The sequence below is a fragment of the Harpia harpyja genome, chromosome 10 (assembly GCF_026419915.1).
Source record: "Harpia harpyja isolate bHarHar1 chromosome 10, bHarHar1 primary haplotype, whole genome shotgun sequence".
NCBI lineage: Eukaryota > Metazoa > Chordata > Aves > Accipitriformes > Accipitridae > Harpia > Harpia harpyja.
This window is the reverse complement of record NC_068949.1, coordinates 1,866,782-1,889,332: the sequence shown is the minus strand read 5'-3', so window position 1 is coordinate 1,889,332 and position 22,551 is coordinate 1,866,782. Positions and strand designations below refer to the sequence as shown.

The following is a 22,551-nucleotide window of genomic DNA, read 5'->3' as shown; positions in this document are numbered from 1 at the left end:
CTACCTGAGCGACAGCTGGGTTCAAGCTCAACACTGTCCTGCTTTGAGGAAGAGCCGTGGCAACCCACCAGCCCCACAGAGGTCCCAGGGGGGTCTTGAGTCTGCGGCAGTTTGTTCCTGGCATCTCCATGGAGAGGGAGAGGGGGCAGCAGCACAGGGCTGTTCTGGGGAAAAGCCTCCCTCATCTCGCCAGGGAACTGCTCGCCTGTCCTAGGGTACGAGAGGCAGCAGCTGCTCGGCCCCGAGCACAGCTGTCCCGAGGGGTCTTGCAGAGGAGATGGGGTCATTCAGCCTGCCCTAGTGCCTCAGCCTTTTTCTCCGGAGTGTTTAACCTGTGACGCTTTTGCAGGGTGTGACAGGTGACGTGAAGATGGCCGCGAGTGACGTCCTGGTAGCTCTGGCCCGCTCCCACTTCCACTTTGTCATGTCGGAGCTCCAGAGCCACCTGAAGGCCATGAGGAAGGTCCCTGATGAGATTGTGCTCCTCACCTTGGGCAAAATGGCCCGCAGATATGGTATGGCACCCTGGGCCTTGGGTAGAGATCTGTGGTAACAAGGAGAAGGGATCCTCCCCCTCCCTAAACGCCCTGTGTTGAACTGGGGGGCTACGGAGTTGCCGTGCCTCCTTGTTCCGTGCCAGGGCCAGCTGGCAGCTCTGCCTTATCAGCCCGATCCCAGTTCCCAAAGGGCGGGAACCTGTTGGAGACAAACCCGCGGGGTCTTGGCCCCGCACCGTCCTCCCCATTTCCCCAAAGGGCTTCCCTGTGTCCCCCCTGGGGAAGGCAGCCCGTCCCACGCCCTCCGGCACGTCCTGCGTGGCCCAGCAGCCCCAGCCCTGGCAGGGATGGACCCCAGTCTCCCGTGTCTCTCACCGACCCTCTCGGTCCCTCTGTCCCTGCCTCCTCTGCAGCCCTGCGGTGCATCCCCTTTGTGGGAATGACGCTGCTCGCCCTGCGCGCCGTGCTGACCCAGGTGGGGAGCGGCGAGGTCCTGCATGCCGTCTGCAGTGGTGAGTGTCGGCTCCTTGGCTGGGGTCCTAGGGGCAGGGGCGGCCTTCGATGCCTCCCTGTGATCTCAGAGGGAACGCGGTGGGTGTGAGCCCGCGGCAATCCCAAACTGCAGCGAGTGTGTAGGAGGAGCGGGGGAAGGCCTGGAGGTTTCTGTGGGCAGGACGCGGCAGCGCTGCACAGAGAAACTCCTGGGTCCCTTCCCATGGTTTCTGTTCCCCCGCTTCCCTCTGGGATTAAACTCCCTGCTCTGAAAGGGCGAGTATGAGGGAAGGGAAGGGAAGGGAAGGGAAGGGAAGGGAAGGGAAGGGAAGGGAAGGGAAGGGAAGGGAAGGGAAGGGAAGGGAAGGGAAGGGAAGGGAAGGGAAGGGAAGGGAAGGGAAGGGAAGGGAAGGGAAGGGAAGGGAAGGGAAGGGAAGGGAAGGGAAGGGAAGGGAAGGGAAGGGAAGGGAAGGGAAGGGAAGGGAAGGGAAGGGAAGGGAAGGGAAGGGAAGGGAAGGGTCTGCAGTGAGAAATGCTAGAGGGGAAGGGGCTGTTGAGGAGAAGGTGCGATGGGTGTGAGGAGGAGAGAAACAGTGGGGTGTTTGAATCCAGGCACCTCAAGAACACAGATTGCCCTCGGATCCAGATCTAGTCCTGGGCTGAGCCCTGCCGAGCCTGGGACTGTCCTTAAAGCAGGCTTGGGCGTGAATGCAAGATACCGTCCCTGCTGCAGACTCTCACATGTTCCCTTCTCCTTTGTCCTGCTGCAGTTCTGGAGCAATGGTCGAAAGGAGTCCATACATACTTGTGCAGCTGGGAGCAATGCCCCTTCCCTCGCAAGGGGGTGGCACAGTTCTGTGAAGCCATTTACCCGGTCTTCCGCTATGTGGTGGCAAATTGGCTGGACTGCAAGGAGGAAGAGGTGAGAAGTGCTGCTTTCCACGCCTGGGGCTGCAGCAGGGATGTCCGTGCCAGTGGGTCCGTCTCTGCCCAGTGGGGTGCGAGCAGAGGGGCGAGGGGCTTCCCGACGGGAAGCAGCCGAGCCTTGGGGCCTTTCTGCAGGGAGGGCTGGGGTACCAGGGTGGGGAAGTGCTCTCTCTCCTCTGGAGCGAGCCCTTCTTCTGCAGGGCAGAAGGGAAAGGGAAACCCCTCCCAGTGGGAAGGGCAGACCGGTGTCCAGGGGATGCTGAGCACTAGGCAGACCTTCAGCCCTCCGAGCGGAGCCTCTCCCTTCCCTCTTCAGGACAAGCAGGCTGTCCTCGGGGCAGTGGCTGCCATGCTGGGGGTCCTTCTGCATGAGGAGCAGCACCGAGAGCATACCTGGGAGCAGCTCCTCTGGCTCCTGCAGCAATACAAGGAGGTCCGAGACACCTCCCGGGTCACCAAGGTGAGATGTTGCGCAGGGCCCGGCGTGGCTGCTGGGGTGGGTCTGTGCGAGTGCTAAGAGGCACTGGGGAGCTGTGGGGTGCCAGGAGAAGCTGGGAAGCCCTTAGAGAAGGAACAGGAAGAGCAGAGGAGGCCTGAGGTTTCCTGGGCTCTTTGGGCAAGAAAAGAGAAACCCGGGGCAGGGCGGGAGGGAGGCAAGAGTCCCTGGGGCTCATCTGCTCGGGAAGGGAGGCATTGCCAGCTCCCTGGGGCTCTGTGTGCAGGAAGAGCTTTGCCCGAATGCCCAGGGCCATGTCCAGTCCCATGCGGTGACTGGCGAGGTCTGATGAGTGGGAAACTGAGTTGTCAAGCCCGGGCTCCGTTCCGAGGAAAGAGACCCTCTTGATGCTGCTCTGCTCATCGGGGTTTTCCCTGGGAGCTGATGTTAGGGACTCCCCTTATCCCAGATGTGCTGGGTTTCTCCCTTCCCAAGTGCCTTTAGGTGGCTTTAGCCTCCTCTTCCCCCCCGTTCTCTTGTAGAGCCTCAGCTATGTCCTGGAGATACTGGTGGGAGTTCAGACCCCAATCCCGCAGAGCACGGCTCTTGCCATCAGCACCGCTGTGCACCGCCAGGTAAGGGGAGCCCTGCGCCCTGCCGCAAGCCTGGGGCCTGCACCCGTGATTGCCGCGGAGGGGAAAGACCTGCCGGCTGGCAGGGCAGAGCAGGGCGTTCCTCCGCTGGGACCTTCCTGCAGGCCCGGAGCACGCCAGGACTTCGATCCAGGTGCCACCTTAAGGCTGCAGGAGGCCTGACCCTGGCTGTTTGGAACGGGCCTGAGGGGCAGCCCAGTTCCCACAGCCATTTCCCTCTCGGCCAAGTCGCAGGAGGACTCTGGAGCGCCAGCACCCTAAGGGCAGCCTTTCAGCGCTGCTCAGCCTCAGCTCCTGGGCAGCCTGGGCTGCCGCAAACCTCTGTGCGTGCCCGGGGCCACCATGGGGTGGGCTGGGTTTCGGCTGTGGGTCCCACGCCCAGAGTGCCCAGGGAGAGGAGAACGGAGAGCACCGTTTCTTTTCAGTCCCTCTCAGCACTGATGCCACTTTCTCTAAAATGGACCTTGTTCCCACAGCTCTCTGATGTGACCGAGGAGCCTGGCCTGGCCCAGAAGGCAGTGCTGTCCCGCTGCATCATGCTGCAGGGTAAGGAGAGGAGACTGGGCGATGGCCCACCGTGCCGTGGCAGCTCTCTCCCTGTCCTTGGCTGTTGGGGACAGCTGCCTGCTGATGCAGAATGCGATTTCTTCCCCGCAGCACGAATGCGCCCCGAGGAGACAGGCATGTTTCTGCACTCCCAGCTGAGCGGTGGGAGTGAGGCCGGTCGCGTGGCAGCCCTGGGCCTGCTGGGAGTGCTGGCCCACTCTGACGGTCAGTGCCACAGAGCAGGGACGCAAGGCAGGGGTTGGGGCTGCTGGGCTGACGGCAGGAACGGGCCGAAAGTGGTGCACCTGCACCCAAAGGGAGCTGCGAAGAGCGGGTCCCCCAGCCGAGCTGACGCCCCGCAACAGGGCTCTCCCCCGGCAGTTAGAAATGCCGGCACACCAGGGACGACGCTCCAAGCTCTGTAACACGGGCAGGCTGGTGGGCGGGCAGGTGGGCTGCTTTGCACAGGAGCTGCTCGTACCCGTGCTGTTTCTCGTGTTCTCTGTGTTGCCATAGCCTTCAGTCCCTGTAAAATAGCCGTGCCTCTGGAAGTGGGGTTGCTGCGGCCACGCCGCTGCTTCCCGTGAAGGCCCCGCTCTTCTGTCCCATTGGAAGCTTCAGGGGATCCCTTCTGCCGCTGGGGCTCTGCCTCAATGCACACCTCTCCGTATCTCTTCCAGGACGTGCGGCGAGAGGGAAGCTGCCCCAGGTGGTGGAGGCCATGTGCTCGTTGTGCAGTGACCCCAGTGCCCAGGTGAACTGGTTTGGGAAGGGAGGGTGCCACCAGGGGAGGCAGAGAAACCCTTTCCCTTGGGACAGAGCCAGGGGGCCTGGGGAAGTGCTGGCGCGTTGCCCAGGTGGTGGCTGATGGCTCGTCCCTGGGGAGAGCTGGCAGAGTGGAGCGGGGAGGTCACTGTGCTCTGTGGGGCAAATGCCCGTCCAGCCTGGTGCTGAAGCCCAGCCCTGACGCCAGGAGCGAAAGCTTCTGCCGTGGCCTTGCCACCTCTCTGCGAGCCACAAAGGCTGCCCCCAAGCAAACCCTTTGGGTTTTGAACAGGAGGGTCATAAGCACACTCCCCCCCTGGCAGGTGCGGAGGGCAGTTCTGGAGTTCAGCAGGGAGCTGCTCAGCTCCGGATCCCAGAGCTGCTGGCCATGGGATGTGGTGGGGCACATCTTCAGCGAGTTCAGCCGGACCTCGGGCAGACTGGTAAGGGCAGAGCAGGACACCCAGGGCTTTTTTTTTTGACCAGTGCCAGGACCCTGCTGAGAGCTCCTGCCGGCGGCCTTGGCCTTGGAGAGCTCCATGCTGCAGAGCCATCGGCGCTGGCACTGCCATCAGAGCCGCTTCCGAATGGCCGTTCCTCGTGGGTGTCTGTGCCGATGTTGGTGGAGATGTCAGTGGATGACGTGGGTTTACACCTCGGCATGCCACCCGGCACTGTGGTGCCGAGCTGTGCCCACAGGCGCCTCCGGCAAAGCCGCCTTGCAAAGGGAGGGTCTTGTAGGGGCAGGACATCTTCCATCCTTAAATGCTGATGGACGGTGAGCAAAACAGAGGCAGTGCAGACAGGCGGGCCTGGCTAGAGGAGCTTTCTGTGGTGTTCTCGTGCTCTGGCCCTCCAAAGCACACCCTGCCCATCCAGTAACAGTCTGGGGGCCCACATCCCTTCTGGCAAGGGGACGGGCCGTTTGGCAGTCCCTGTGGTGAGCATTTCCCAGCATTCAGCCGGGTGCCCAGGAGGTGAAAGCTGGGGACGGCCGAGCCTCCCGCTGACTGGCCGAGGACGTTCCCTCTGGCCGGACCTTCCCTCTAGCTGGGAGATCCATGTGCGTCGCTTTGCTCTGAGGCCCGGGGAGGCTCTGCTTTGGGAGCAGGGCAAAGGAAAGGGCTTCTGGGTGCTCCTCCACATCCGTCGGGCTGGGTGTGCTGCCTCCAGGGCTGGCACTGAGCACAGCCTTGCTGAAGGGCACGTTCCTCACCTCTGCTTTGGTGGCACGACAGCAGCATTTGGGCCCCAGGGGCCCGTGTAGACAAGCAGCGGCACTGTCTGCTCCCAGGCTTCCCAGTCCTTCCCAGGGTCTGGGACCCGGTCCTCGAGCTGGGTCCGTCTGGCCTTCAGGAGGGAGGCGGGCACAGGAGCAAGAGGAGCACTGGTGAGGCGTGCCTGAGCCTCATCAGTTGGGAGCCGAGAGGAACTGGGGGTTTGCCAACTCTGTCTTACAGGTGGCAGGAGGCCTTTTTGCCTGGGAAAACCCAGAGGATAAAGCAATTCGAGCCCTGTGCATGGACATCCTGGGCTCCCTGGACGTCACTCTGAGAGGGATGACCAAAGTAAGTTGCCCTCTGCCCTGCTGCTGTGGCCACTTCTTGCCTTCAGGACATTTTTCCTTGTGCTCCCCCAGGCCCTGAGCCTGTCCCCTCGTGCGCTGAAGCGCACCAGGCTCAGGGAAATGCAGCCCGTCCTTTTCGTCTTCGAGCTGAGTGGAAATGCCAGTGTGGCGAATTGCCCGGTTCTTCTCTGCAGCTCCTGTGGCCGAGGCTGCTGCAGTACGTGGTGCCAGCCCAGTACAGCGGCATGCTGATCCCGCTCTCCCGCTGTCTCCGAGCCCTGGTTGAGAGACGGGAGAGAGCGGGGTGCGAGGAGGAGGAGGAGGAGCCGGATGCCATGGACTCCCAGGAGCAAGGTAGGAGCCCCAGCGAGTGCTGCTGCTGGGTTTGGCCAGGGGTCAGGCCAGCCCGCATCTCCCTGCGCCCCACCAGCCCTGAGCAGGAGCCCAGGAAAAGCAAAGGGCAGAGACAGGCTCTGCTGCTGGGCACGAGGCGCTCTGCCCTGCGTGGCCCCTTGCCCGGCGCAGAGGCCCGGCTCTCCTGCTCGCAGCGCTCTCCTGGTGAGCCGGGGCTCGCTCCTGGCCGTGCTGGAGCTGCCTTCATCTCCTGCTGGGCAGCCCTGGGGAGCCCCCCAGCCAGCGCTATTGCAGCGCAGCTGCTCTCAGCCCTCAGCCCTGTGTGGGGCTATCGGAGGTGTGAGGCTCGTCGGCTCAGCCAGCCTTTCTGCCTCCCCACAGCCCGGCTGCCGGCTCCCCAGGCCCTGCTGGCTCGACTGCTGGTGAGTAGCGGGGCCCTGGGGAAAGAGCTTTTCTGGCCAGGGGTGGTGGGAGATCCTGGGGTAGAGATGCTGTTGAGGCCAGTGCCGGGAGCCCCCAAGCAGGAGGCAGCATGCCCGAGCCCGTCAGGGATCCCACTCCGTTCTCAGGGCTGGCAGCACCCTGGGTGAAGCCATCGGCTGCCTGCTGCCAGCCAAGCGGCACCGAGCTCCCTCCCGAGCTCCCTGCTGGGAGAAGCTGTGGCTCTGGCGGCAGGAGCGACCCTTCTCTCCTGCCCTCCTCTAGGTGGTGGCGGCAGCTCCTTACCCGAGCCGCGAACGCGCAGTCGCTGCCTTGCAGCTGCTGCAGGCCCTCCACGGCAGGATCCACAGAGGCTTGGGGGTGGCGTGGGCGACCGAGATCCCCCTCCTGCTGCAGTACCTGGAAGGTAAAGTGCAGGTGGGGAGGGAGAGGCTGGAGGGGAGGGAGGGGGGCAGGAAAACACAGCTGCCCGGCGCGACGGAGGGGAATTGCCCCCAGTTCCCCAGCACTTGCTCCGCTGCCTTTCCCCTTCCAGGGAGCCGGTGCTGAGGCTGGGGGCAGCTGTCCCCTGGCACCACTTCGGCCCAGGGGATGGACGGGGCCGTTGATGTTCCCTCGGAGGGCAGGTCTTGGCATCACCCAAGGATGGTGTCTGGGAGAGGGACGGGACTGGTGCTCCTGGCGGGGGTGCAGCCCTCGGCTTTGGAGGACCAAGTCCCCAGGCCAGGCGAGGTTTGCAGCAGCTGTCCTCGGCAGTAGCCTGGGAGAAGGGCTGGAAATGGGCAAAAGGCAGTGGGTGGTTCGGGAGAAAACCTGTGTTGGGACCGGGTGCTTGGAGTTGTTCTGGGAGCTGCAGTCGCTCAGTGGGGATCTGCTGCGGTCAGTGCGTCCTTCCCCAGATTGAGTCAATGCCTCTGAGGACTGCCCCTGGGATCCCTCCCGTGTCTTTGGCCTCGCAAGGGCTTTCGCGTAGGCCCTCTCCGGCCTGATGGCCTGGGACTTTTGGGAGGACGGACTGCAGAGGAGAGCGCCGGACTCGTCTTTGGTGTGAGCTTAAATAGCTGCGAGAGCTTTTGCTTCCTCTTGCTTCCTAGGCAGAACTGAGAGCTCCCTGGCCTCTGCAGAGTGGGAGCGCCGTGTGCTTAAGGTACAGCATCCTCGCAGGGGGTGTCACAAATCGAGGGGGGAGAAGAGGGAGCAAAGTTGTGGGAGGAAGCTCGGGGCTGCCTGTGTAGGCACCAGGAGGTGGGGGCACCTCCTGAGCACCCTGCGCCTCCCCCGGCAGTAGGTGCCTGCCCACTCAAGAGGAGCTGCTGCCTGCACACATGCCACGGCTGATGGCTAATGCCTTCTAAGGCTGTGGCATGCGCCTTAGCACTGCCTCCTCCTCTAAGTCCGGCCTGCCGGGGGGTCTCACATGAGGCGTTAGGAGAAAAAAGAGGGCTGGGTGGGGTGGGGGAAGAGACTGCCATTCCCGGCAGCTCTCCCCCGCAGCGTCCCGGGACACGTGAGCCTGGAAAGGTCAAGTGGAACACTCGCTTCCTTTCCTGTTCACCACCAGTTTCTGCGAGCGTCGCTGGAGCCCGTCGAGGACGAGGCCTGGACCGTAGGCCTGAGCCAGGAGCTGAGCCAGCGGCTGGGCAGCTCTGCTGCCGGCTCCTGGGAGAAGGTGTGTGTCCTGCCCGGCACTGGGGCTGGAGCTGGCGCTGGTGCTCTGCCCACGCAGGCAGATTTCACTGCTTTCCTTTCCCTCGTCCCCAAAAGGCGTTTCCCCTGGGCTGCCCCAGCGGCTGGCCACAGCCTGGCATTGTGGCTGGCTCTGCCTGCTCCCGGAGGTGGTCGGGTCCATCTGGGGCCAGCCCTCTCCTGACGGGTCGGGCCGTGACTGCATCTCGGGCTCGGCTTCTTCTCTTTCAGCTTTTCCTGTACAAGGCTCTTGGGACGGTGCTGGCAGCTTGTCAGGACCTCAGACACGTCCAAGGGCAGGTGCTGAGGTTCCTGCGGGACACAAACCCTGTGGAGCTGTCTGAGGCCAAGGTGAGGTGATGCTCCTGTCCTGAGCATCCCCTGGATTTTCCTGGGGGAGAGGGAGGGCTGCTCCTGGCCCAGCTCCAGACCTCCTTGCTTTCCCCGTTGCTGCTGTTTCCTGCTTGCTGCAACGTCCTGCCTGGCCACTGTCGCTGGCCACAGCTGAATGCCTGGACTGGAACCGACTCCCCGTTTCTCTGTGGTTGCAGGGAATGATTTCTGTTGTGTCCCACGCTGCCGAGAGCCACTTCCACCTGGTCCTGGGCACGGTGACTATGTTCTCTGCCGCTTTCACCAGAAACTGGTCCTACCAGGCTTCCACGGGCTGGAAGGTAAAGGAACGAGGGGGTTGCTGGTTGGCTTTCCTTTTTTGGCCGCCTTTCCACTTGTACACCTGCAGCAGCCACACTGTGGCAGCTGCCTTTAGATTAACCTTCTTGGAAGAGCTACCCGAGACCTGTGTTTCAGAGGGGACATCCTGGCCTTGGGGCCCCCGAGGTGTCTTTGGAGAGGATGGGGTTTGGCACCTGGTGGGTCAGAGCCACCCAGCTGGGGCAGCTGCAGCGGTTGCTTGCTTGCTTGCTTGCTTGCAGCCACGTTGCCCTGACTTAACTTCAGCAGGAGCTGGTGACAAGGGGGTGGGCGCAGTGTGACACTCTGCCCCTTCCTCAAAGCTGAGGGCTGGGAGCAGGAGCCTGGTGAGGTCTCGTTGGCTCTGCTCCCCACCTGGGGGCTGTGGGGAAGCCTTTCTGGGCAGGGCAGGGCCCTGCAGAGAGAGCAGTGCAGCCTGGCCTGGGGAGGTGAGCAGACCGGGCTCATCTGCGCCACTGACCCGCACAGGCTGCACGGTTCTGAGCAGGACCGTGACAGGCTATGTCGGGTACCTGTCCGCAGAAAGGTTCCAGACAGCTCCCCGACCTCTCGAGTCAGTGGTATAACAGCCGGCAGCGTGTGCGATGCTGGCTGCACCTCCTCCCTCTCCAAGAGAGAGAACTCAAGCTGCGGGGTGGGAACAACTCCCAGCCCCAGCCCTCGCAGCTTGAGGAGTGGCTTGGGGAGCTGCTGGGAGGTGCTGGGGGAAACAAGGAGCTGGCGAGGGTGCGGGGCAGGGCCTGCCGCAGGAGCCCGCAGGAGTCCCGGGGCTGACGTCTCAGGGCATCTCTGTCGACACAGGTACAGCGGCGGCAGAAGATGGAGAGAACCCAGACCATTCGTGCTGCTCTCATGCGCACCTACGGCGGCATCGCACTGCACGCCCCCAAGGAGCAGCTGCTCACCTGTGTGGATAAAGACATCATGGGCAACATCCTGAGGCTGTCCAGAGATAAACAGAGGGTAGGAGCACAGGGCGCGTAGGGTGGGGATGCCCGGGTGCCCCAGCTCCGGCCCCTCGGGGCTGGGGTGTACCGAGATGGGCGGTCTCTTCCTAAAGACCTCCCAAGGAGGGGTTTGTCCTCAACGTCCAGATGCAAGCCCTCCGTGGGTTCCCCCTGCCCATGCTCCTCTTCCACCTCTCAGCCCTTCAAAGAGTTCAAGGGGTGCTTTGCTCTCTTTGGCCTCAGGACTTGCAGCTCAAGCTCGCCCTGGTGCAGAGCATCGCCGAGGTCAGTTGTGCCATCCAGGCTGTGGGCGACTGCGGCAGCTTTGAGCTCTCCTTAAAGCAGGAGGCGACGCGGACCCTGCTGGTGAGTGTCCGCAGCTGGAGCCGTCACACGGGGGAGTTGTGGGCTGCGCCGTCAGACTGGTTTCCCCAGAGGCACGATGGTCTCTCGGCTTCACGCGAGCTCCTGGAGCTGTGTCCGGAGCTGGTGGGGCCCTTGGGTGCTGGTCCTGGGTGGCTGTGGCTGAGGAGCAGGGTCCCTCCTGCAGTGCCTTTGGGGTTCCGTGGGGGAGATGGGGCAGCATCTGCCCAGGCCTGGCAGCAGAGCCTGTCCCCGGGGCGGCGGGAGGGCTGTCCCGTGTCCCTGCCCGCTGCCAACTCTGCGCTTGTCTCTGGGACTTGCAGGCCTGGATAAAGAGGGAGCCCTGGGACTCGCTGGTGTATGGAGTGTTTCAGGCCCTGGAGGAGTTGAGGTGAGGTCTGTTCCCCAGGCTCTGGGCACTCCCAGTGTGCCCCAGCCCAGCTTGAGCATGGGGCCAGGAGCTGCTGGGGCTGTGGAGTGGGAGGGTGTTCCCCATTCCAGGTGTCTCCCAGAAGAAGGGAGCCCCAGGGGTTCCTTAACCTGCTGGTGGGGGTTTGCCTGCTGCCTGGGAGGAGGTAGGAATTGCTGGAGCTGAAGGCAGTGCTCGCTGGCATGGGCTGGGGGCGTTGGATTTGGGGCCCTCGATTAGGAGGGACCCAGTTGTGGTTTAAGCCACCCTGGAGAGGGCTAGTAAATCCCCTTTCTGTTTTGTCTCCCTTTTTCCTCTGGCCAGCAAGCTGAGGCCGCCTCTGAGCGGGAAGGAAAATCGCAACCTGCTGGCAGTGTGCTGCCAGAGTGTTTTGTCCCATCCTTCCGAGGAGCGGATGAAAAAGGGAAGGAAGAGTGTGAGGGCAGCTGTGAACATGGAGGTACGCACCGGCCAGCGCCTGCCCACCTCTGGGTCAGGATCCCCCCTCAGCACGCCCTGGCAGCCCCCATGATGCATAACCTCAGCTCTCCTTTGCTGCTTTTAGCTTCTGCACAGGAGAGGCATGGAAGATCTGGGCCACCTCATAGAAACCCTTCTGGAGGCTGAGGCGACCTCTGCCTGCTTTGACGACGTGGTCCACGTGAGTAGCCACGGGGCAACAGGGAAAGCGTTGCCAGGGCAGAGAATCGAGACCTTAGTGGGTGATAGGAGGTGGATACCTTTCCCACAGACAAATGGGGCTTTGGCTCCTTGCTCTGGGGCTGTGCATCCGGCCGGGGCTGGGGGACAGGAGCGCCCGGCCACTGCAGCCTCAGGACAGGCAGCGAAGTGGGCCCTGATGGAGGGAAAGCCAAGAGCCAGCCCTGAGCTGGGCGAGAGCAGCCCTGGGGGGAAGGCCAGAGCGGGGAGACGCCAGCAGGGCAGCAAGACCTGACGCAGGGCAGAGGCGGCTGCAGAGCGCGAGGCGGTGAAGGCTGCAGGGCCAGTGCTTGGTGGGGCGGGGGATGCGCCAGGAAGGGGCCAGAGAAGAAGGGAGAGGGAGAGGGATCTCGGGGAGAGAAAGATTCCCGTTGCGAGAGAGATGCACCCTGCCCCAGGTCCTGAAGGGCTGGCTCACCTCAGCCAAAGAATGGGAGCGGGAGAGAGCCCTGCAGGTTTTCACCCACGTGCTGGGCGCTTGCAAGGAGCGATGCGAGCTCATGGTGAGTAGGGACCCTCCGCGTGCCCTGGTGCCCCCTTCCCACCATTCGTGGCCCTGGAAAGGAGCCCTGCCCGGCTGGGTGCTGGGTTTCGGGGCCCCTGGGATTACGGGGCAGCCCTTCTGCCTGCCCTTCTGCCTGGTCGCTGCACAGGGCAGTAGAGGCGGGCGGGCGCTGGGGCTGCCTGCAACCTTTTTCCTGCTGCTGTCCCCTGCAGAGAGGATGTCCCTACAAGCACTTCGGCTCCCTGGTGGGACTGCTGGGGTCTCTGACCAGCGACTGCCTGGCCACGTGCCGCCAGAGGGCATGGGTCTGCCTTGGCTACCTTCTCCAAATGCAAGGTGAGGAGAGCAGGCGCTTCCCAGCCTCGCTCAGCCCGATCCTCCCTGCCTTCCTGGCCTGGCGCCACCGGGGTCCCGTGGAGGGAAGGGGGAGGCAACGTGCTCGGCTGGTTTTGTGCCCCCACCCTGTTAGCCCTCTGCCTCCCGGCCCATCTCAGGAAGGATCCCTGAGAGAGTGTTGTTGAGTCCCACCTCCCCGGGGCGTGCGTGAGGTTGGGTGGTCAGGGCCATCCCTCACTGCTGTCTGAGAGCAGGACATTGTCACCAATGCTGGGGACTGTCCCCCTCCACGTTGCAGGAGAGACAGAGGGTGGTCAGACAGCTCGCTCGGATGAGGTCCCCGACGTTTCAGAGGCGGCCTTCCCCCTCGCTCCCTGCCTTCAGCCTGGAGAGACAGGCAGCTACCCAGGCAGTCTCCAAAGTCATCCCTGGCAGGGAAGAAATCTCCTGTTGAGCACAAGAGAGGAAACCAATTTGCTGCCCAGAGCAAACTGGGCAGGGAGGAGAGATCTGAGCTGCAGGCCCAGAGCGTGCTGCAAAGGGTTGTGTTTGCACCCTTTCCTCTTCAGGCAGCAGGGTCTGCCTGTGCTGAGGAAGTCACAGGGAGGTTTCCTGCCTCCCAGAGACGATGGTGGCCTGTGTGGGAATAGGGGACGCAGCTGCTAGGAGCAGAGGCTGCTGAAACCCTGAAGCCCCAGCAAATGGTTTAAGGAGGAAGAGGGCTCTTTCCAGCCCGGGATATGTCAGCCATTTATGGGGCTCAGGAAATCCCGCTGCCCCACGTTCAGGAGGGCCCTGGCTTTCCCTGTGGCCTTCCCTGCCACCACTTGGGTTCTCCTTTATTGGTATCTGGGGCCAGAGGTTGGCTTTCTGTAGACGTGACTCCTCTCCTGCTGTTTGTTCCAGCCAAGAGAATGAAGGTGCCGCAGACAGATGAGATCTGGTGCCTTTGTGAGGAGCTGAACAGCCCGCACACCGAGACTTCGGCAGAGACCTGCACCGAAATAACAAAGGTAACTGGCCCCAAAACAGTGGGGTGGGGGCCCAGCTCCTGGGCTCCTGCACGTCTCCCTGCTCCCCTCCAGAGTCTCTGTCTCCAGAGCGAGCTGTCCAGGACAGCTGTTGTTAGCAAGTAACAGGAGGCTTTGAGACAAGACCGTCCTTTAGGCACGCTGGAGCAGACACCATGATGTGTGCGTTTGCACACACGTGTGTGTGCGTGAGTGCTCTTGTCAGAATACAAATTCAGTATATAAGCAAACAACAAGGGGTAGACACTTCCAAATCGCTTAGCGGCACCAGATGTAAGCAGCACTGTAGGCACAGCAGGAGGGTCAAGTGACTGGCCCCTCTGTGACTGCTGAACTAACGGTCCCGTCAAGTTGCCTTTCCTTTCGGAATCGCTGGGGCAGAGCTGTGACGCGGGCTCTCCTGTTCCTGACTTCTCTCCAGGCTGTTTGCAGATGCATCCCTGCAGCACAGGCTGTGGACTTTCTGACTGCCGTCCTGGGCAGCTTGCTGCATGTCATGCCCCCATGTGCAAGAGCAGTGTGGAAGTGGGTGTTCGTCTTCCTGGTGGAATGCAGAAAGGAAATAGTCCAGGAGGTAAAGGAGAGCTTTTTTTCCATTAGACTTTGTCTTTTCTCCTGTTGGCTGTTGCACTACACCCTGTGCAGTTGGCATGGGCTCAAGAAATGCCGCCTGTGTGCCGAGCCAAGGGGCTACTGATGGTCCGAGTCGTGCGTTAGCACCCGCTGCTGGCGCCTGCTCCAGCTGGTGACAAGGCTATGGGCACTTCTTGTCCAAAGTCTGCCATTGGTCCGGGTCCTTCCCATGAGTGAGGCACTGGGAGGCACCAACCTTGCCATTCCTCCCCTTCCTCTGGGGTCACTGTCAGTCCTCCCTGCCCCGGGACCCACCTCACCCTTCTCTTTCTTCACTGGTCCCCAATTCCATCTACTCTGAGCTTTGCTGGGCATGCTAGGTTTTCCACAGGTTGGATAGTTGTTCATTGCTCTCATTGCTTTCCCCGACTGTGGGGTTACCCAGCCTGTGAGGTGCCCTTCCTTTAGCCACTAGTTGCTGCCCATCTGTAGCCTGGGAGCCTCTGGCCTCGTGCTGTGCCTGCCCTTTCAAGGCTCCTGTTCTCCGCTCACGCTCTGCTGCGCTCCACTTGGGCTCTAGGGCCACCAGTGGCTCAAGCAGTGCAGACTAACTCAAGTTAGTCTCAGGAGGGTAGAGGCAAGGAAAAGCATCCCTGGAGAACTGGGTTCCTCTGGAAGGAGACACGTGCCCTTGCAGAGGCCCTGCAAGGCATCTTCAGGGTCTCGAAGAGCGTGTTTGTTCGTGGCCTTGCATCGCTACAGACGCATGGGGAGAGTTAGCCAAGCGTTGAGCGTGAAATGGGTCCGAGTCCTCTGTGTGCACACAGGGCACGCAGCTGCTCATACGGTTGGGCCCAGGCACACGCAGCGACTGAGGCTGTGCGTGTGAGCGTGTGCACGTGTGTGCGTGTGTGCGTGCATGCGCACGACTGCCAAGAGCACACTGGGCTCCAGATGTGAGCCAGGGTCAGGCAGGGTGGAAGGCGTGAGGTTTCGAGCTGGATCTGGACTCTGTGTCAAGGGAGCAGGCATCGCTCATGTGCTGAATGACTGTGTCTGGGCCCCACAGGAGGGGGTAAAGGATGCACCGAGCCCTTCTTTCTCCTCTTCTTCCATTCAGGTGCCAAAAATCTTGGACACCCTTTACAGCTACATGCAGCAGAGCACCCACAGGCCCTTCCTGCTCCATGCAGTGTTTCTCCTCACCCGCTTTCACCAGGAGCCCGTAATCAGCAGTCTCCTCCAGAAGAGTCTCTTCATGGACAGGTACGTGCACTACCCACCTCCCCACTGTAGTCAAACAGGGACCCTGCAGCTTCCTTGCCCTGGGGGGTCCCGTTGAGAAGCAGGTCTTTTTTTTCTGCCCGAGCAAGACTGCGTGCTTGTGTCTCTGCTGTGAGTGGGGCGTTGTAAGCCCCATTGCAGGTGAGGAGGTTTGAGGGCACCGCAGGACCGCAAGGATGCGGGCTCAGGGGTGAACGTCTCTTCCCTCGCAGTGACACGGTGGAGCTGTGGAGGAGCCTGGGGAGAAGCATCCTTGGGATTCGGATCCTGAGGTGCTTAGCGGAGAAACTAAACAGAGCAGGAAACGACCGCCCGGGGACGGGCTCCTCCACTTGTGAGCGGCACGACCGTCAGACTGCTCTGGAGACTCTGACGGTACGTTCAACGGCAGACACATTTCTGCAGCTTGGCATCTGCTTGCTAACTCATACTTGGGCGCAAGGGAGTCGGGTGCCCTTTGCGGGTGCCCGTGGAGATTCGCAGGGCGCTGTGCTGGGCCGGCCTCAAGGAGCGTGGGGAGCCAGGCCAGTTTGGTACTCCTGACGCACAAGGCTGTCGCAGAAGTGACAACTGCGGACAGTGACCCCCCACCCCGGGCACGCGGGGGAACCAGGCTGGTGGGAAAAGGCCTTCCCTGAACAGGTGGTTCTTGGTCACGTTTCTCCGCAGATCACCTGTGCCATCTCCGAGGTGGTGCTTGCCCTGAGGAGCACGGAGGAGCTCAGGCAACTGCTTCCCCACCTCCTTCCCAGCCTCCTGAGGTGGGCCAGTGAAATGCTGGGTGAGGAGAGGCTGCTTTTGCTCATGAGCAGCTGGGGAGAACTGTTCCTCGAGTGCCAAATGCACGTGGAGAAGCCGTGCAGGTAAGGAGCCGAAGGGGCAGATGGAGGGGCTGGCTTCAGTTCCCCGTGCCAAGGCATGTGCCTTTGTGCGGCTGAGGGAGGGCTTCGCCTGCCCCACTTCCTACATGTGGAAAGCGGTCGTCGTGGTTGCTTTTACTTCTGTTCCTTCATGGAGAAACTCCAGCTCCCAGGCAGGAAGGTCTTACGCAGCTCATACTGCGGACGGCCGTCATCTTGCCTCCTGCGTACCCTTGCGCGCACAATAGCATTGCGCTCCCTCAAGGGACCCCCGCTGGGAGCAGTGACTCTTGCGGGCACTGGTGTCATTCTTGGCCAAAGGCTGGTGGGAAGAGGTATGAGGTGTTGGCCTTGGCTGATAAGTAGCGTGGAGTCGGTCTAGAGGCGTGGGTTTTCTTCTGCTTCGGTGGGTCTGGGGCATGAAGAAAATGCCGGTGTCGTTAGCTGCAGTCTGGAAGGCTGTGAAGCATCATTCCAGGGGTATTTAGCGCTGCTGCAGATCAGTCTTCCCCTAACCTGCTGTGATTGGAGAGTTCTTGGGGTTTCTGGCGGTGGTGCTATTTGGACTTGTTTTGTTTGATTGGGTTGGTTTATTTTGCGTTTTGTTTCTTTTGCCAGGGTTTTCCTTTCAGCTCTAGAGTTGGTGCTGGGCAAATGCATGGCGCAGAAATGGATGCAGCTGCTCGTGAATTGGGCAGTGTGGGCTCGCCTGGAAGACCCCCTGGCTTACCCTGAGGGGGTGTGTCTCCTGAGCAGGTAAGAGCCCCAGGGATGCATCTGGCCAACTCCTGCAGGGAGTCCTGCTGGGACCCTCCTGGCGTGCCCGGGAAGCCGTCGGGAGCTGAAGAATAGTGTCTGCATCGGCGCAAGTGAATTTTGGAGGCCCGGCCTGTGGCCTTCCTGGGTAACTGTGTGTCCCTCGCTTGTGACCCCTGCACAGGGTCCTGCTCCACGCTGGGCTCGTCTCCCCCTGTCTGGTGAAGAACCTCTTGCCGTGGCTGGATTCCTGCTCAGTTAAACTGCGGGTGACAGCTACAGCTTTCTTTGCTGAGGTAAGGCAGGAGATGGGGAAGGAAGGGTTCAGAGGGCTTTTACTGAGATACTGCTGCTTGGGATGTCTCTTTTTGTGGGAAGATCCCTGGCAAACGGCTCCCTGGAGCAGGGTGGCCAGGGGAGCACCTGGCCGGGACCAGGTCCCCACGGCGCTGCCTGTGGTGTTGTTCCAGATCTCTCGGGACCGCAGGACGACAGGGACCTCCGAGTGAGGCAGGCGCTAGAGGAATCCCTCCGCAATGCCTGGCCCCAGCCAGCACCACGGAGTTAATTAAAGCTCATCAAAAGACACCGAAAGGGGAGCGTATCTGTTCTTTCCCTAATAGCACCCCCGCGGTTGGTGAGACAACGTGTGGGTGACACCCAGGCTGGGGGCTGCCAGCTGTGGGGCCCCTCTCAGATCTTCCCGGGCTGGGGACAATGGAGTCATGCCGGGACAGACCCCAGAGCAGGGGTCTCCCCGTGGGGTCCTGGGGCCTTGCCGTGCCCTCCCACTGCCCATGGGGATCTCCTCGCCACCCCTCCCACCGCGGCATGACCACCTCCAGCACCAGCCCGCGCTGGTGCAGGGAACAGCCCAGGACAGCCCCGACCGTATCACCAGCATCTGGCTGGCCCATCGGACCCCTGCCCGTTAACCCAGGCCCCACCGGTGCTGTTCCTCACCCCCAGCGAGCCTCTGCACATCTGCAGGGGGCAGGGGCAGCTCCACACAGGGAGACCACCAGCAGAGACGGGGCTTTGTCCCTTGGGCTGCTGTGCACGCTGGCCCGGCTGCGAGCCCCTGTGAGCCTCAGCCCCCTGTCCCGCGGGTCCCACCCCACGTGTGATCCAAACTGAACGCCTGTCCTTTGTAGTGCCCAGAGCCTCATGTTTCGGGCCGAAATGCTCAGGTTTAGGGTCCAAACCCGCCTTTGATGACCCCCAGCCTTTCCTCAGGGCCCACAGCTCCATCCTGAGGCTCGCAGCCCTAAAGGTGGAGTTGGTTGCCTGGCAACCTCCCCCCAGCAGTCCCTGGGGAGTCAGTGGACCCAGGACAGCCAATCGCATTTGAGGAGGCGGGGGCAAGGCATGTGATCGATAGGTAACCCACCAGTCAAGGTTCGAGGCCTGCAGGAAAGGTGGCAAGAGTGCAAAAAGCCAGGCACAGTGCTGGGGGGGGGGGGGGGGGCGGTGATGGTTGGAGGCGGGGCATGCCAGCTCCACCAATCAGAGCTGGCAATAGCAAAGCACACAGGTGACTGATAAGCCGCCTGCCCCATCACGGGATGGGAGGAGCAAGGGAGCAATCTCATGCAGCCAATCGGAGGAAACATCGCCTCAGGGGAGGGCGGGCAGCACACCGCAGCAGGTGGCCAATCACAGAGAGCATCACCTCAGGTGCACCTGGGCAGCCTGAGGCCTGGGGCCAGTCAGAGGCCGCCCTGAGGGAAGGGCGGGCCCCAAACCAGGGCACAGTGACAGCCGAGGGGACCAATCCGAGGCAGCACCGCCTCAAGGGAGGAGACTGACAGCCCTCCCCACCTGTGCTGCCCCATGGGAGAAGAAGGTGGGCTACGCCGGCCACCAGGCCTGGTGCTGGGGCCAGGAGTTTCCTTTAGGCACCTGCAGTGCCGAGGGCTCCGGCAGTCCTGGGAGCTGAGTGTGCCAGGCACAGGGCAAGCGACTGAGCTGGACGTTCTCCAACGGCAGGCATTTGTAGGAGGGGGGCTCGGAGGGAACCCATCTTGCCCTACCGCTGCAGGGGGTCGGGTCCAGGCACGCGGGAGCCCTGGCCCCCTGCACGTCGGGCTTTGCAGTGCCCTCACATGGCCTGAGCCTCCTCCCAACCGCACAGAGCTGCTCAGACCTGCTGCTAACTCCTGGTTCCCCGCCGCTGACTTGCTGCTTGCATGGATCGGACGCGTTGGTTCAGCTGCAAGTCGTGAAAGAAAGCAAAGGACCGAGAAGCCAGAGAGACAGGGAGAGAGGTCGCTGCAGAGTGGAGTCCCTGGAGATAAATGTCTTTGGGGGAGGCTTCTCATGTCAGGCCAGGCCAGGCAAACAGATGAAACTGTGGAGTGGGAAGGCTCCCGTAGGCAGTAGCTCCAAGGGGCTGAGCTCTGCCTGCCAGCCTGTTGTATTAGCCGGGACAACATCAAGAGCAACCACGGCAGCTGCTGAAGACAGGCTATTTAGAGAGCATACTCTCCTCTGAGCAAGTACAAGCCTAACTCTTGACAGCCCGGTTCCCCCAGCAGCCCCCTCCTGCCCCACTCGTGGGAGAGGAGCAAGGTCTGGGCCAGGCGAGGGGCTGGTGGGAAGCTTGTGACACTGGTCAGGAGGTGAGGACCAGCTCCCACAGGGGCAGAGTGCCCCCAGGAGCCCCAGGCCAGCACGGCCCTACTCCTACAGCCGTGGTCCCCCAGGGCATGGCCAGGCTGCACCGTCCCACTGTGCCAGCCCACCTCCGTGGGAGGTGAGGGGTCCCCAGGCTCTGCCTGTGCATGGAGGGCTGGGAGGGGGCCAAGCTCTTGGGGTGCTGGGACCCAGAGCTTGGGCTGTGGGACGTTCCCTGCTCTGGGAGCAGAACAGGCACCATGGGCGACTCACTCCGATGTGGCTGTCCCTGTTGCTGCTCTCAAAACTTCAGGCAGAAATCCCTCCAGAGGCCAGGACAAACCCCACCTCACTTGGGGTGTCCCCGCAATGGCTGGCAGATTTCCCTGCCTTTCTGCCATGGTCTGGCCCTATCGCCCTGAGCCCCAGGGAGCAGAGATGGGTGGGGGCCTTCCAGCAAGGAAGGAGGGCTGAGGGGAAGTCTGTTCATCCAAGGGCCGAAGGCTCTGGGACGCACGGGGGCTTCCTCACCCATTGCACCTCAAGGTGAAGGGCGAGGGGCAGAGCACAGCTGGAGCCAGAGGAGCACAGCTGGAGCTGGGGCTGCCTGACTAGTCCGGGGGGTGGAGGGAGGAGAAGGAGTGGGGAGGGATGTCCATGACTCTTTCTGGGAATGCTGTCTCAGGACCCAGCCTTCACCAGGGCCATGCCTCCCCGTACCCCTTGCCTAAACTTCCCACCCCTTGTTATTGCCCACGACGCTGCCAGCTGGTTTCCAAGGCTGGGCCTGGCAGAGGAGGGAGGAGAGTTGTGGTCGACCCTTTTTGCTCCTCAGGCTGGAGAATGACATCCTTAGCTGAATCAAGAGGGCAGACGCGGAGAGAGGGATGATACTGAAACAAGGAGTTTGGAGAGAGCTGTCTAAGCCCAAGGTCTGCAAGCAAGACTAAAGCAAGCCCTGCCTCTGGTGACTTGGCTTCCCAGGTCACTATGGGATGGAAGGGGACCTTCTGCTGAAGATCTCTCATGGACGGACGTCCCCACCGCAGACATGTAGAGCTCCTCCAAGGGGGTTACTCCGGGTGCCTTGGTGGAGGGCAGAGGTGGCCCTAGGCCTGAAAGACCTAGATGAAGGATGGACAGTGAGGGTTGTGGTGTTTCTCTTCCCAAGTCACCATTACGCGTGAGGAAGCTCCGCTTCCCTGGCAATGGCCAAACATCTGCCTGCCGCTGGGAAGCCCCAGGGAGCTCCCTTCGGGAGTCTCTGTGGCGCAATCGGTTAGCGCGTTCGTCTGTTAACCGAAAGGTTGGTGGTTCGAGCCCACCCAGGGACGCCTCTCCCCTCTTGCCTGCCTATGCCACAGCCTTCTAACATTTAAGGTCCCTTCCAACCCAAAGCGTCCTATGGCTCTAGAAAAAAACACAGGCTCTTCAGTCCCCTCAGCAAGGCCAGAGGAGGGAAAGAAAACTGATGGCAGCAGTTCCTTATTCTGATTTGCCTGCCCAGCTTGGGGAGCAGGGCTTAGCTCCCACCTGGGCTCAACCCAGCACATAATTTGCCTTAGTTCTACTTTCACTAAAGACAGTAACAGTAGCGTGCTCTAAAAACATTTCTTCTTCTTGATGGTCATAAGACTCATTTCTCTACTCTTAGTAAACTTAATTGCTTTAATGTTCTGCCTTTCACCTGACTTGATCCCCACCCACTGCTGCTTGTTCTTCTCCAGACTCCTGCCTTCAGGCACAAGGGCCTGGGACACCCCACCAGTATCAGTCCCCTGCCTAAGGAAAAGTCTTCTCTTTTGAGAGAGAAAAGAAGTCCCAGTCTTCCCAGGGACAGAGCTGGGAAGGGCTGTCTAGAGAAATTCTTTGCTAAAACTGTTTGAGGACCATGAGCAAATTCAAGTGATGGAAAATCCTGCATTTCTGGGCTTGGGGGGGTCCCCAGGGTGCTGCTGCGTCCCCAGCACATGTCCCCATGTCGCAGGAGACCTCTGTGAGGTCACAATGGTTGGGCTCTACATCTTCCTCCTGGGGCTGGTGCTGCCCCAGTTTCTCATGGCTTTTGCCTGGAGGAGCAGCGTGTCGATCCGGGGGATCCTGCTGCCCATGCGGAGGATGAGAGCGCTCATAGGTGAGGGGCTGGTGGGAGGTTGGGGTCTGATACGTGCTGGAGGCAGTGTCTGTCCCAGCCGGGTGCTGGGGGCTGCGTCCCCATCACCACTCATCCTGCTGCCAGGCACGTCCCAGAGGGTCCTGGCTCCATCCTCTCCCGGCCCTCCGTGAGGCAGCTGGGGACCGCTCAGAGGTGACTTGGGCTGGCCGGCTCTTGTCAGGGCTGCCCAGCCCCAGCCCTCCCGGCCTCTCCTTGCGGAGCCCATGTCCATCCCCTGGCCAGCTCAGGGCCCCTGTGCTGGACTCGCTCCAGCGCATTGCTGCCGTTCTGTCACTGAGGAGCCCAGAATGGGCCCAGTCCCCCAAGGTGGTCTTCCCACTGCCGCGGTGAGGGGAAGACTCCCTCCCCTCATCCCACTGACTTCCCTCTTGCCAGTACAGCCCAGCACAGGCTGTTAGTGCTGGGGCAGTCTGGGAAGATCCTCACCCCTCCCTGGTGCGAAGCCCTGCAGCCAGCAAAGCCTTTTCTTTCTTTTCTTGCAGCTCTCTGCCCATGCGTGCGTTCCCAGTCCAGACCTGTGCGTTCTGAGGACAGAGGCAGGGTGACGGGGACTGTCCCTGCGGCCGTCACTACCTTTGTGGCCATCGGGACTTCTCTGCTCAAGCGACTGCAAGACCATGAGGTGAGGTGGGGGTTGAGGGCTCCCCTCCATGCCCCTGGCTTCCCCGGGTGCCGTGGCAGAGGGGCGTCTCACCTGACAGCACCTCTGCCCTCCTGCAGGCACTTTGTCCCCAGGCGCTGATCCTGCTGCTCAAGCTGGACTAATGCCATTGCTCCCCACTCCTTTCCCCGGGAGCTCCCAGTGCTGGGGCTCCTGCCCGTGCGAGGAGCAACACTGTGCCCCAAGGCGCAGGGTGCTCACGGCTTCCCCTCCTCGGGGCACGGTCTCGTTCCCAT

General features: G+C 61.9%; 2 protein-coding genes across 2 annotated transcripts; both read left to right on the top strand.

Annotated features, from left to right (window-relative positions):
* Nucleotides 1-370: 370 nt before the first annotated feature.
* On the top strand, nucleotides 371-13,494 carry LOC128147316 (maestro heat-like repeat-containing protein family member 2B). Its single transcript, XM_052799778.1, has 26 exons — nucleotides 371-515; nucleotides 911-1,009; nucleotides 1,760-1,911; nucleotides 2,233-2,376; nucleotides 2,895-2,987; nucleotides 3,482-3,551; nucleotides 3,663-3,776; nucleotides 4,232-4,305; nucleotides 4,640-4,759; nucleotides 5,777-5,884; nucleotides 6,078-6,237; nucleotides 6,619-6,659; nucleotides 6,943-7,084; nucleotides 7,773-7,825; nucleotides 8,240-8,347; nucleotides 8,596-8,715; nucleotides 8,916-9,038; nucleotides 9,880-10,058; nucleotides 10,139-10,391; nucleotides 10,712-10,779; nucleotides 11,122-11,257; nucleotides 11,363-11,741; nucleotides 11,821-12,020; nucleotides 12,235-12,358; nucleotides 13,265-13,371; nucleotides 13,459-13,494. Exons 1-26 carry the CDS (start codon nucleotides 371-373, stop codon nucleotides 13,492-13,494), a joined length of 3,348 nt encoding a protein of 1,115 aa, XP_052655738.1.
* Nucleotides 13,495-13,737: 243 nt separating this feature from the next.
* LOC128147315 (maestro heat-like repeat-containing protein family member 2B) lies at nucleotides 13,738-22,419 on the top strand. Its single transcript, XM_052799777.1, has 9 exons — nucleotides 13,738-13,963; nucleotides 15,083-15,228; nucleotides 15,459-15,621; nucleotides 15,916-16,109; nucleotides 16,725-16,862; nucleotides 16,938-16,975; nucleotides 21,466-21,612; nucleotides 22,137-22,276; nucleotides 22,375-22,419. The coding sequence occupies exons 1-9, from the start codon at nucleotides 13,886-13,888 to the stop codon at nucleotides 22,417-22,419; spliced, it is 1,089 nt and encodes a 362-aa protein (XP_052655737.1). The 5' UTR covers nucleotides 13,738-13,885.
* The last annotated feature ends 132 nt before the right edge of the window (nucleotides 22,420-22,551 follow it).

Coding starts and splice junctions, on each gene's coding strand:
- LOC128147316 (XM_052799778.1), top strand. CDS start 371: ATGGCCGCGAGTGACGTCCTGGTAGCTCTGGCCCGCTCCCACTTCCAC. Junction 10,059..10,138: donor AGGGTAGGAGCACAGGGCGC/GTAGGGTGGGGA, acceptor CTCTTCCTAAAG/ACCTCCCAAGGAGGGGTTTG. Junction 13,372..13,458: donor CCTGCACCGAAATAACAAAG/GTAACTGGCCCC, acceptor CTCTGTCTCCAG/AGCGAGCTGTCCAGGACAGC.
- LOC128147315 (XM_052799777.1), top strand. CDS start 13,886: ATGCCCCCATGTGCAAGAGCAGTGTGGAAGTGGGTGTTCGTCTTCCTG. Junction 16,110..16,724: donor CACGTGGAGAAGCCGTGCAG/GTAAGGAGCCGA, acceptor TTCTTTTGCCAG/GGTTTTCCTTTCAGCTCTAG. Junction 16,863..16,937: donor GGGGTGTGTCTCCTGAGCAG/GTAAGAGCCCCA, acceptor GTGCCCGGGAAG/CCGTCGGGAGCTGAAGAATA.